Genomic DNA, 13,853 nt, shown 5'->3' on the forward strand with positions numbered 1-13,853 from the left:
GTATCAATCAACATAGCTCATTGAACTAAACAAAATATCATCATCACAGGTATTCTGTCATTACTGACAGGTCACTGACGCAACTGAAAAGCTTCCATGCTTCACGGTCTTCAGTTGGATCCTTTTCGTCTTCACGTAAAGGTCTTCACGGTCTTCACGATTTATCTGTTTCGATTATAACTATACTGTGTATTTTTCATGTAATCTTAAACATTATCTCTTGTATTTACTGGCAATATGTGCTACTGAAATATGCACAAGCTAGTTAAAAGAAGAAGAAGAAAATATAAAAAGAATAGAATTAATTTCTTTCTGATATTATTACTGATGTTATGTTAACATGGTAATCTGACGATATGTGCTATTGGTCGTCATAGAAACGAGAAACATAATAAATAACAGAGAAGAATCAACATGTAAGTTATTTAAAAGGTGTAAATGTTTACTTCATTACGTATTATAATAAAAAGGTCATATCAAGATGGAGTGTTTAAGTGGATTTTGGTAAAAGTAGTAGACTAAATTATAAATATTCGGACTGTGGGCTAAAGTGTAACCCTAAAAATATACAAGATAAATATATTGGTCGTTACACTATATCGTGCATCAATTGTAGCCTCCTTCTTAGCCAATGTCCCAACCAGTTTCTCTTCTCAATAATATCTAAAATTGTTCTTTTCTCCTCCATCATTTCAAACATCCTCTCATTCTTTTTTCAAATAAAATACGGACGTGCTTTCCGAGAAATCTAAAAATTTATGCTGTACGATAACCACGCTACTTTTCGTAATTGTACTGAAGTCAATTAAGTCAAAACTGATACTGAAGCATACACGAATCAAGCTTTTCATTACGACACTTGCAAGACGACAGTGTATGGTATGCTTTAATGAGATACAGAACAAAATCTATCTATATAAAAATGAAAGTCACTATGTTTGTGACTTCGTATCTCTCGATCAAATTTTCAACATAGATGAGATTCGGGAATGGGACGGCTTCTATCATTTCACTTTTACGGTTCAATTTAGGGGAGGGGGAGGGATCATTATTTAAAAATGATCGAAAATGACCGATATTAGTGTCGAATAGTTTTCGGGATCACTGACACGAACAGACACTTCTAATGTCGTTTAAATGTTAATTCAGCCCTTTATATCAAAAATGAAACGTATTCTCTCCGTGCAAAGAACGGGGTATTCTGCATTATGATTAATTCTTGAACTCTTAATTTTTGTTTAACTATAATATTGTCCAAAAACAAGACACATGAATCAACAAAGGACATCGAGATGAAGAGAAAGGCATGCTTGAAGATAAATTCTCATGCGTACTTCTCGAAAGAAACTAATCTGTATTGCCTAACGTCGTTCGTTACCAATCTGATACAGTTGATAATTCTTCTGCTCTAATAAATTTTACTTATGAACTGAGTATGAAAAATATATTCTGCTAAATTAGCAGATTGTATCTATTATTTGATTTCTCCTACCAGTGAAGCATATATTTCTTAACAGTGACGCAGTTAATTCTAACATTGACCCACTTAAATCCTAACAGTGATGCAGTTAATCCTAACAGTGATGCAGTTAATCCTAAGAGTGACTCATTTAACCCTGAGTGACCCACTTAATCCTAACAGTCGCACACTTAATTCTAACAGTGATGCAGTTAATCCTAACAGTGACTCGCCTAATTTTAACAGTGACGCAGTTAATTCTAACAGTGATACACTTAATTCTAACAGTGATACACTTAATACTAACAGTGATACACTTAATACTAACAGTGATACACTTAATACTAACAGTGATGCACTTAATTCTAACAGAATCACTTAATCTTGACAGTGACTCACTTAATGCTAACACTGATGCAGTTAATACTAACAGTGACAGTTAATTGTAACAGTGATATGCTTAATCGTAACAGTGACAAATACTACTTATAAAATTCAGAAATATGCCAAGTTCTCACTTTGTAACTCGGTCACACTTACGACTAATTTTACTTGAGAAACAAACGTTATTATTCATCGATAAATTGGGCATTTTTGTGGAATGAAGAGGACCGAAATAGATTACGCTGTTTCCCAAGAATTAGAAGGCGTGATCTTGGTTAGGTATTGAAAAACAAAAGAACTTACTTGTGTCAAGTCGTTATAAAATTTCGATCCTTCCTTCAAATTGTTCTGAAGCTCCATGAATGCATCATGAGCAGCGGCCAAGTCTTTCATCATGGTCTCTCTTGAAGCACCAGCACCACCACCAGACTGTTTCTCTTTACAGAATTCTGTATTTAATCTCTAGAAATGCAAACGATATTATTTTAATATTAAAATCCGCATCAAGTAAATTAGGTAAATTTCAAATAAAAAACAAAGATTTTAGGTTCTACAGGATTTCATAAACATTACACTTTTTTGCTTCAATACTCAGACTTCAAATAACTGTTTACTAAAAGAATATGATTAAAATTATGTTCTTATGTTTCAGGATTTAAGTACGTATTCTCATTGTTGAGTAATATTTTTATAATGTTACACTTTTGTAATATACTGTACCATAATAAGAACTTGTTCAAGGGCTATATTAGCATCCCTCTATCAAGGATTTATCTTTCTAGTAAGTACTAAGGTGGATTCCAAATGCAGATAGGCAGGGGATGTCAGGGTGATATCAGATATCCATCATTCTGAAATATAATGTTCTAGATACACAATGATGACACACACATTTTTTTGTTTCGCAGGAAAAAAAATGTTGGGCCGACTTAAACTGCTTCAAAGTTCGAGAGCCATTTTGTCACAAGTTTTGGCATCAAAAATTGTAAACGGCTGTTTCTCAGGAACTATGAAAGATATTCCAGTCGGCTTTTCTGTATTTGAAAGGTAATGGAAAAGTCCTTGCAAATGCACATATAACGAACGTCATATGCAGCATTTGGGATGTGCTATTAATGAATGAATGAAAAAAAAAAAAAAAAAAAAAAAAAAACTTGCCTCCCAAAATGTCGAAAGGCCACCCTTAAAAATTATACAATTTGCAGGACAGTTACAGCAATACTTCACGTTGCATATCTATAAATTACAAAGGGTGTATATTCCTGGTTTCCGTTTTACAAACGATTTGCGTAAGCACATTTACAATCTGAAAACGTAAACAGAATCGCAATTTATCAGCACACAAATGTGATTGCAGTAGGGTATTAATGGCTAAACAATATACAAAGCGTAAATTCAAACCAAACAAATCGTAAACAACAGTATTATATAGATGATAAGCCCCCATAACGAAGAAAAATTATCATAGAAGTTTACATGTAACATGCTCATCTATCTGTATATAAGGCATATCAATATTGTGCTAACTACAGCCAATGATTCGGAGTCGGCAGAATGTGGGCAATGAGCAGAATGGTTACAGAATACCACAGTCCTTTGGTGCATGCAAGTTGTATCATGACAAAGTGCAGCTACTGACAATTGTCCCAACAGGAATATCAAAGAAGCAGATACTAGCCACAATACTACAGACAACAAAACACATGATAAGACAAATCATGCCAAATCAGGAGAATGAAAGGAATGTATGACACACCAGATCCTTACCAAGGAAACCCACTCCCATCTTCAAGTATTGATTTAGCAAGAAGCTACTTCTTAAGTGGTGATGTCGACTGTTCTATTCAAAGTCCCAATGGAAAAGATGTAATTCCAATCCGTGAAAACGGTGTGAAAATTCCGAAACCAAATCATTCTCTCTCTCGGACTGTAAAGGAAGTGTACAGCAAATTTCGCGAAGGACCACCCCGATTTTAAAATAGGTCGTTCCAAGTTTCATTCCCTACGGCCTAGATGAGTTATTCCCCATCCTGCACGGAACGTGTGTATCTTCATATATTGTGTCAATTTCGATCTTTGTTCCATAGCAGTGACAACCTACAGTACGTTATCAACCAATGTCCGTGACGTACAAAGGTTTGTAGTGTGTTCTCCATCAACAGAGTCCTATCGTCTTGGTAAATGTGGTGAATGTCCCAGGAATGTTGGAATCAGGTTAAAGTTTTTGGGATTACATGATGAAGAGAACAGTGAAGACATATCGTTTGCACTCTGGGAGAATGGGGACCTAATTAAAATGACAGTTCCAGTAGGTCTGTTCATTCGCGACATTGTTGAATGGGCAGTCAAAGTTATTCCACACTTGCATGTGAAAGATATTCAAAGAAAAGCAGTCGCAAAAGAAAACGCAGGGCAAAAGAAGACAGTCAACCCGTAGTGCTTCATGTTGATTTCGCTGAAAACTGGATAGTTCTGCTACAAAATGAGATTCAAAGCTATCATTTAAAAAACGACTATGCGACTATGTGTGCAGTAGCATATAAGGGAGACTGTACAAAAAGTTTTGCTTTTGTCAGCGATGACAGCATCCTTGACTCCGCGCATACTCTTCTGGTTATTAAGAAAATCATTACTTGTATTACTGAGAATGGAAATGCAATTGCAGTACTAACGATTATATCAGATGAAGCTGCAAGTCACTTCAAAAATCGTTACTAACTGCATTAACTTGGAGAATTCAACATTCCTATCAGGAAATGGATTTTCACAGTCATTGGGCATGGTAAATCAGCATTGTTGGCTGTTCAGTTACGCACCGTGCTACACGACAAATTTATCAACCGGACATATGAAGTGCATTCAGACTGCAGCAAAATTTCAGACTGTTGCTCACAAGCAACGTACAGAACAAGGCACGATAAGATCCGACTCAAACTTCGCCCAGAGAACATATAATAGAAAAGAAGAAAAATGCTAAATTAGAGCTGCCCCCATCCAGAAACACCGGAGATATGCTCCGCAACATAACGCACTACGCGACAATATGATATAAGGTAAACTTCGCAAGATACCCGTTTATGTCGGAAACGGAAAGGATGGGGAGCACCAGCATATCAAGGTATTTGATATGCTATAACACTGACTTGGCGGCCATCTTGAAAGCCGCCATCTTGAAGGCCGCAACCCGCGATACGATCACTCGTTTGGAGACTACATAATCTACAAAGGACTACCTACCTCTTATGGAACAACAATTCGGCACCTCACTCCGGAGTGTAGGACATATCATCTTGGATTAGTGATCAAAAGCGCGACCTACCTGTGATTGAAGCCCACTCCTGGACACAGTTTTGTACGTTTCTTGTTCAATTTTCTTGTTGTTTCGTGTGAACAAGAGACATTTCGGCCCACGTTTGTTTAAACAACACTATCTGAAACAAAGTGCGTACAGATGGGAAAGGCCAGCCCTGTTCTAGCTTACATTTCTTTACGAATGTATCTTTTCCTTTGCACGGTTTGCTACACTGTTTCACGACGGTCCCAGTCACAATATCAGAGAAAGGCACCAATATCCTCGGAAGGTATAATCTGTCAAGGCGGATGCACTTCCATGCACAGACACTGTTGCAGTTACTTGTCGCGTACCATTTATCATGGAGTCTTGCCCTATTATTCTGCCCTTCGAATACACGTTTGTTTTGCCCGAATCTTCTACACTTCGTCCCGTCCATATGTCAAACTCATTTGTGCGTTATTTTGGATGTATGCGGCTCAAGCAGTTTAATTCTCTTTTATTTTAAAAGGACTGTCACTTACAAGCAGACGACGTTTCTATGTGTGCGTTTTCTCGCTCAGAGGTGCAGACGACTGGCTTGACCTTGGCCAGCGCTTCTCCAGCCAATCACAGCTCTGTCCGCTCTTACGCCACCCAACACGAGAAATTCACACGAACAGCGAGAACTAAAGATTTTTGGTGGTAGGCAACACTAATCGGCGCCAAGGGACTCACAACGTAACAGCACGATTTTCTAGCTGCGAAACATAGTTCACTAATTATGTAATTCATCTTTTTATATTACAATATTTAGAAACCATCAACATGTAATTATAAAATAATATCCCAGACCACTATAGTGGGATTTGTAAGTATGCTTAATTATTAAAATTTTTAAGTCTATTTGTGAGTATTGATTGTGATTTGCATGTCGTGTCTTCAAGCCTCGTGGCAATAAATTTAGGTGCACGGTACTGAAAATACTTCTTATTTATTGTTTGTGGTGTTTATTATCTCTCGAAAATATGATGCTGAATCTTTGGTGTTTTTAAAGGTTGTATTTAGAATCTTTGCTTATGTGTAGTTGGCGTTGAAAGGAGCTATTACTTATAATAACTTGTTTCATCGTCAACGCTCGAGCAAACATCCTATCTACGACTATCTAATGTAATGTTTGCTCTATTTGGATTACCATCCTATGGAGTGAACGTTATACATACCATTACACATATCTTTTTCGCGGTTACATCATTGGTTTTCCTTTTGCATTTTACCTTACATTGATATATCATATACCCCGCTTCTCATTTCAATACCTTACGCTATATCCAAGATGGTGGCGTTCAAGATGGCCGCCAAGTCAGTGTTATAGCATATCAAATATCTTGATATCCTGGTGCTGCCCATCCTTTCCGTTTCCGACATAAACGGGTATCTTGCGATGTTTACCTTATATCATATTGTCGCGTGGTGCGTTATGTTGCGGAGCATATCTCCGGTGTTTCTGGATGGGGGCAGCTCCAATTTGGCATTTTTTCTTCTTTTCTATTATGTGTTCTCTGGGCGGAGTTTGAGTCGGATCTGATCGTGCCTTGTTCTGTACATTGCTTGCCAGCCATATACATCAGGTGTTACACTGCTTTACATTCCATCTGCAGAGATTCAAACATTTCGTGATGCAAAACACACACAGTGCGAACAAGCTCCGCCAGTGAAAATGATTCAAACAAGCCATGTGTGACATGCAGAGGGAACTGGCAATGATGAACTTCCCATTGCAAGAACTGTCAATCATGAAAAACAATACGTGAATGTTACTACTGGAAACTGCACTCATGTTATGCAGCACTGTCGACTTCATAAAAGTGGGAACGTTCCTGGCTGTTCTTTATGATGACTGCTGGTGGGCTACAGAAGGAACTGAAATTTACTTCGAGACACAGGAACTGCATGTAAATTTTATGATGCCACATGGACCTGCAAAGTGCTATAAAAAATCCCTGATAACATTCGGCAACACGAACATCAGTGCGTGATACCTTTGCGAAATATTCTGCAAGTTCTTTCTCCATCACATCCCCTTGGACAATCTGGAAGACGGCATACTATCCGTGATACTGAAACAGCCAGTGTAGAAGAAGCTTTCATGCACAGAACACACATATGAAATATCGGTATTGCTAGTTCACAAAGCCTATCTTGCACATGAAATACGAAGATCACGTTTTCACCTTGTAAATGTGCTTATGCAAATTGTTTGTAAAACTGAAACCAGGAATATACACCCTCTGTAATTTATAGATGTGCAACGTGAGGTATTGCTATAACTATCGTGCAGATTACGTAATTTTTGAGGGTGGTCTTTTCGAGATTTTGGGGATCCAAAAGGGGTTATTTTTATTTTATTTTTTTTTGATTATTTTATTTTATTTTTTTGTATTTTTATTTTTTTTTTTTCATTAATAGCACATCCCAAACGCAGCATATGAAGTTCGTTATATATGCATTTGCAAGGTCTTGTAACAAAATGGCCCTCGAACTTTGAAGCAGCCTAAGTCAGCCCAACATTTTTTTTTATTTTTATTTTTGTGCGAAACAAAAAAAAAAAAGAAAAAAGAAAAAGAAAAATATGTCTCTCATTATTTTGTATCTAGAACAATACATTTCAGTATGATGGATATCTGTGATATCACCCTGACAGGTTTTGTACAATCTCCCTGAATTGAAATGGACAGGGACCTAAGTATCAAAGTAATATTAACTGTGTATGACTGAATATCTGTGTAATATAGCCAGAATTCTCAGCTTTGTATGAGTGACATCCTTAACCCTAATTCTCATCTATTCTTTCATTCCGCCTCTCGTATTTTAAAGATTTAATTTTCAATGTATTGCTTCACTCCATCTCTTTAATTACTATTTATCAGTTCATTATGTATGATTCTATAAATAAACTTTTAACCAAAGAATTAAATGGATGCGGTAATATCTGACAACTACGAACTTACTCTAAATTACGAATTTTTCTCTCTATTTCATTCAGACGTAACAATGTTTATGGTGTCAGTGCAACCCGGAGGTTGGACTGTCTGATAATCAACTAGCACATAGTAATCGCACTCGCTGGAAGAAAAAACTAAGAGCATGTCTAGTTCAAATGTGCCCTTGTTGGCGCTGCTATCGATATGCGATTTCCCGTACATCCCTCGGACGAGGAGGGGCAGGTTGCTGCGGCCGAGATCTTTCAATTGTTGGATGCGGAAGCGTTGCCACAACGAATTATTTCATGGACTTCGCTGTGCTTCGTCTTGTTAGTCACTTTAAGTAGCCTACTATCTTCACTCGTTAAGACCAAACGACTTAATGACAAACTGCCAACACAGCTGAGGTTATTCACTTCTTTTCCCTAAGCAAAGGGAGGGTTTCGTCCGCCAGAAGGTGGCGGGGGTGGGGCCCTAGTTTAGTTCACATAGTTTCCGAGGGCACAGGTGGAATAGACAGGCTCTAGCATAAAGCAGTAAACAATCAAATGGATCACTCTTTATATCGATGTGTTTTTAACCGGCAGTCCTACATTTTAAAGGTGATACACTTGATGAATACTGTGGTGGTACGAACTTGAAATCAATAATTTACACAAATGCCTAAATCATAAACAAAAATTTCAATGAGTATTAAAATATGATTTATTACAAATTGTTTTGGTTCATTAAACACAGAAGAATAATGGAATTCATTTATGTTGTGTATGCTTATTGTGTAACAGTTTGTCAAATCGCAATTGTATATATATCTATATCTCTCACTATATATAGATATCTATATCTCTATCTCTCACTATATATAACGTTTAACACTTCCTACTACATAATGCTGATACACTTTATTCTCTCACTTTAACTGATAATTTACCGCTAATATCAAGCTTTCGAATTTGGACATCGAGAGCTGTAAATTCCTATGTTTACAACCAGCAAGAATATCCATTCTTCCGCCATATAAAAACTGAGGATCTCGAAACCTCAGCGTGAATTTCACACGAGTATTTTAGGAGAGTGACCAGCTAGAAGCCGTATTAGACAAGCTGAGTCTTACACTAAGTCTTACTGGCAGAATTAGACCAGTAGACTTCAAATTCAACCAGGAGCCGCGGTGGCTCAGTGGTAAAATGTATAGGGTTCTTAGTTTGATCCCAGTTCGCGCTAAGTGAGCTTTGTAGTGGACAAACACCGTATGTGGGGGTTCTCCCGTTTCCTGCTACTTTCTTTATACCACTATTTCATTCAATTCTCATCATCACTGTCTCCTTTAGCTTAGCCGGCAACGTGGGACGTAAACTTAAAAGATTTCATTTCATTTTTTTTTTTTTTTTTTTTCAAATTCGTCCAAATTTATGGAGGAACGGTGCCAAGCAGGTAGTTTGTAGAAATGCAATCTTGAAGGATGCAAACCTAAAATATAAACTACTTAGTCCCTAAAAATAGCATTCTTTCAGAATTTGCAGCAATACATTTAAAATTGAACGGAACTCATTCGGAAACATACAGAGTGTCCGGAATGGGACTGACGGTTTTTAAAAGTGTATAGTTTTAATATGGTCAAAGATACAGAAAAAAAAAAACATGCATTTTAAAGGAGAACTCAAAAAGTTTTTTTGGTCTTACTTACAAGTCATTCTAACTCAGTGTAACTCCACGTGAGTTCCATTTGTAACTCTTACAATATCCAGCCTGAACTCAATCTCTCTCCACGTATTCTGTAACAGCTGATGTGTTACTGAAGCAGTCGCGTTCCTAATACGGTTCTTCAGTTCAGGGTTACGCACCTTTTCACCAGAATACACAAGGTCTTTCACATACCCCCACAGGAAGAAGTCCAGGAGGGTAACATCAGGAGAGCGTGGAGGCTACCTAATTGGCCCACTACGGCCTATCCAACAACCAGGAAATTCAGTATTAAGGTACTGCCTCACTTGTAGGCTCCAATGTTGCGGGGTACCATCCAATTGGAATATCACTTGAGGTTGCAAATGTAACTGGGGAACAGTAAAGTGTTGAAGCATGTCTAAGAACACATTTCCTGTTATGGTGTGCTCTATGAAAAAGAAGGGGCCTATAACTGTATTGTGTTAAAGCACACCAAACATTCAATTTGAGACTGTCTCTAGAATGTTCTATGTACGCATGCGGATTCTCAGATCCCCATATCCTAACATTGCGTCTGTTAACACAGCAGACAAGTGAAACGTTTCCTGAGAACATAAGAGAAAACAATAAGGAAATAGGAAATTATGGTCATAATCAATCCAGTCCAGATTTTCAGTAGCAAATGCTGCTCTTTGTGGCTTATCGTTGGGCTTAATTTCTTGCAACAATTGCATCTTATACGCGCGCAAACGTAATCGTTTGTGTACCGCATCGTGCTCTGTTGACTTTGGAACTGCCAACTGCCTGCTCGCTGCGCGAATTGACTTTCTCGGACAACGTGAGAAACACTCTCTTATTGCTTCCACATTTTCTTCTGACACACGCGATTTACCACCGCTGTGTTGTTTCACTACACTCCTCGTTGGTAAAAATTGATCCTTCCACGCCTGGATACTGTTGCGTGATGGAGGATCCTTGTGGTAAACACGTCGAAAGTTTCGTTGAACTTGAACAACACTTTCTGTCTCTGCAAACCACCACACGCATTGCGCCTTTTCGACTCCCGACGCCATTTCTGTTTATCGGCGATACTAGCGCCGTCACCGGTAGTTGTTCAAGTATGAAAATCTGCTGAACAAACTTTTTGAGTTTTCCTTCAATGTATTTTTTTTTTTTTTCTGTATCTCTGACCATATTAAAACTATACACTTCTAAAAACCGTCAGTCCCATTTCGGACACCCTGTATTATTCACCTATGAGCTTAAAATTCATAATTTATACTTTAAAATGTTGGTTAAATTTGATGATATATAAGATCTAAATAAAAAAAAAGATTAGTATCAATGTGGACATTATGAGAAACTCCATTTTACTAGAACCATCTGTATGGTTCGAACTTTCAACTACACATGTTAGAAACAGAATACATTGATTAATCTAGTGAAAGATCAGGCAATGGCGCCTCATGTCATGTGTTTATTAAAATCATTTATCTGCAGTAATTATTTAAAAAAAAAAAAAAAAAAAAAACATATAAAAGCTTTCTCTTTCTGAAGTGTTAGTTGCAATCTACTGTGTATCGAAAGATCTTACTCAACATGATTCAAGAACATTCTTTTTTAAACCAAACTAAAGTATTCGAACAGACATTATATTTTAATAGCCACTTAAATTGTAATGAAACTATTAACCCAGCTTCATGCATGTGCAATTTAATGAACGTAAAAGAGGACTACTAACATCAAGAAATGTGTCGTTAGACATTCGTAAACGATTTATTAAGACCCTAGTATGGAGCATGGCGCTTTACGGATGAGAGAAGTAGGCACTGAGAAAAGCTGAAATATCCAAGCTGGAAGAATTTGAATTGTGGTGTTGGCGCAGAATGCTGCGCATATCATGGACCGAAAGGAAAAGGAAGGAAGACTACTAAAGGAAGTTAATGAAGGAAGACAGATCATGAAGATAATAAGAAAAAGACGAAACAGCATGCTTAGCCATCTTATTTGGCACTCCGTCTGGATCACCGTGCTGATAGAGGGAAAGGCAGACGGAAAACCAGGAAGAGGAAGACCAAGGATAGAATATCTAGACGAAGTTACAAAGAAGAGGCCTTATCAAAGTATAAAACAGCTCTCCCAAAGGAGAGAAAAGTTTTAAAATTTCAATGTTGCCCACCAACCTATGGTTGAGGTGAACAAGACGACGACTTAAAATTACTTGGCCTTACTTGAACATCTGCCACTAATTTCTCCTGTCTTTCGATGCTCTCCTTCACTTGCTTCTGTAAAGGTCCAAACGTCTGTCCTAAACTTTCGACGGATAAAGCTTGTTCATTGATGCCACCGTCATGGGATAATGCTTTCAGAAACTGTGCTTTCATGTCGGTAGTTGCAGATTTCAATTCACATTCAATTGAATCTCGTTCTGCTTTAATAGTTTCAACCTGCAATAAATACACATATTATATCAATATATTTACAAGATGACTAATAGTTGGCAACTACGTATCATACAAATGCAGAGTCGCTACTTATCCTCATTTTTACACCATGAACAGTATACCTGAGCTTTCTTTTAGAGGTGATGAAGTTTCAAATATCGGAATCACATGTAAATTATTTTTGAAAGTTGAAACACAAACAATTTACTTTATAGGGGTTCTGGTGATCGGTGAAAATCATGACCAGATCTGGTGATTCTATACTATAATAAAGTGATAGTAGTTCTCAATTTATAATCAAGAAATGGAGAAGAGATTCTCACACTGTCTTTATAGTTTCCTCTGAAGTCGATAGCCAGTCCTTTCTTGACTACAAAAGTAGATTAGTAAAACCATTCTTTACTTGATTATTCATTTTTACATGTAATTTTATTTTATTCAATTTAATATAAATAACCTACATTTTCACGTTAGTTGAATTTTTGTAAATTGTACTATTCTTAATAAAATTGGGTACACTAAATACACTTAATTAAAAAAAAAAAAAAAAAAGACTTGTCAGCAGCATCATAACCCTGAAGTTATTTGCTTTTATTAATGCTTATTCTAATATTCGGTAAAAAAGAAAGATTCTCTCTCCAATCCCTCGATATTTAAAATATATAAAGGATAATTAATATATACACACATATATTTGCCTCTACACTTTTGAAACCTGTCTATGTTTGAAGTTTGAGGAAAGAAAGGAAGAAAAAAAGATTAATTAAAACTACTTATCTACACGTGTTTCAAGAATATTAAAGGTTTAATGAATGTCTATTACCTAAAAATCAGTGAGGTCATTTCGAAACACTCGAAATAACTAGAATTCATAAAGTCTTCAGCACTCTAAGTATTTGAGAGATAAGAAGCTTAATAGCCTAACAAAATAAAAATAATACAAAATTTTGCTTGTTTTTCCTAAGTGAAAGGAGATAATGAAATGCAACTTATCACAATCATAGATAATGTTATTCTACAACAAAAAATATGAACGTGAAGACTTTTCAGGGTTGCCATCCATAGAAATTACAGTGTTGCCAGAATAATATTTCCTGAAAAATCTAACTTAAGGCAGCGACTAGAGGAACGAATTCAACTGGATTTGATTAGTTATCTTATAATCCTGTCAACTACTTTTTAATAGTTGTATTTAAATGAAATTAAATCTTTTGAGTTTTACGTCCCACGATTATGCCGATTAGGCTCAAGGAGACGGTGATGATGAGTAATGAATGAAATGGTGGAATGAAGAAAGTGGGAGGAAACGGAAGAACCCCGAGAAAACCCACGCACACGTTGTTTGTCCACCACAAAGTTCACTTAGCGGGGGCTGGGACCGAACCCGGGACCCCAAGCACCAGACGTGAACGCTCTACCACTGAGCCACCGCGGCCCCAATAGTTGTATTTAGTTTCTAATAAAGAAAATAGTTTTAACATAATAGAGACATGCGTAAATAAAAATGATTTCATCTCGTGGAAAAATTTGTTAACCTTTTCGTTTGTTCATCTGAAAATCCCTAAGAATCGCAGCGCGAAATCCATTACCCAGATTATTAAACGCAATTTAGATGAAACTGTGTCAACAGATTATTTATCTCGTCT

At 36.9% G+C, this 13,853-nt stretch overlaps 1 protein-coding gene across 2 annotated transcripts in view; it reads right to left on the reverse strand.

Annotated features, from left to right (window-relative positions):
* Nucleotides 1-13,853, reverse strand: part of ALiX (programmed cell death 6-interacting protein-like protein AliX) — a 73,167-nt gene that overhangs the window by 11,612 nt on the left and 47,702 nt on the right. For both annotated transcript variants that reach the window (XM_081749154.1, XM_081749153.1), the window contains exons 12-13: nucleotides 11,995-12,210; nucleotides 2,147-2,305 (exon numbers count right to left, since the gene is read on the reverse strand). In XM_081749154.1, coding sequence (XP_081605280.1) covers nucleotides 2,147-2,305; nucleotides 11,995-12,210 — 375 coding nt within the window. The remainder of the gene's footprint in view (nucleotides 1-2,146; nucleotides 2,306-11,994; nucleotides 12,211-13,853) is intronic.

This window comes from Thermobia domestica, chromosome 2 (assembly GCF_964235325.1).
Source record: "Thermobia domestica chromosome 2, izTheDome1.hap1.1, whole genome shotgun sequence".
Classification (NCBI taxonomy): Eukaryota; Metazoa; Arthropoda; class Insecta; order Zygentoma; family Lepismatidae; genus Thermobia; species Thermobia domestica.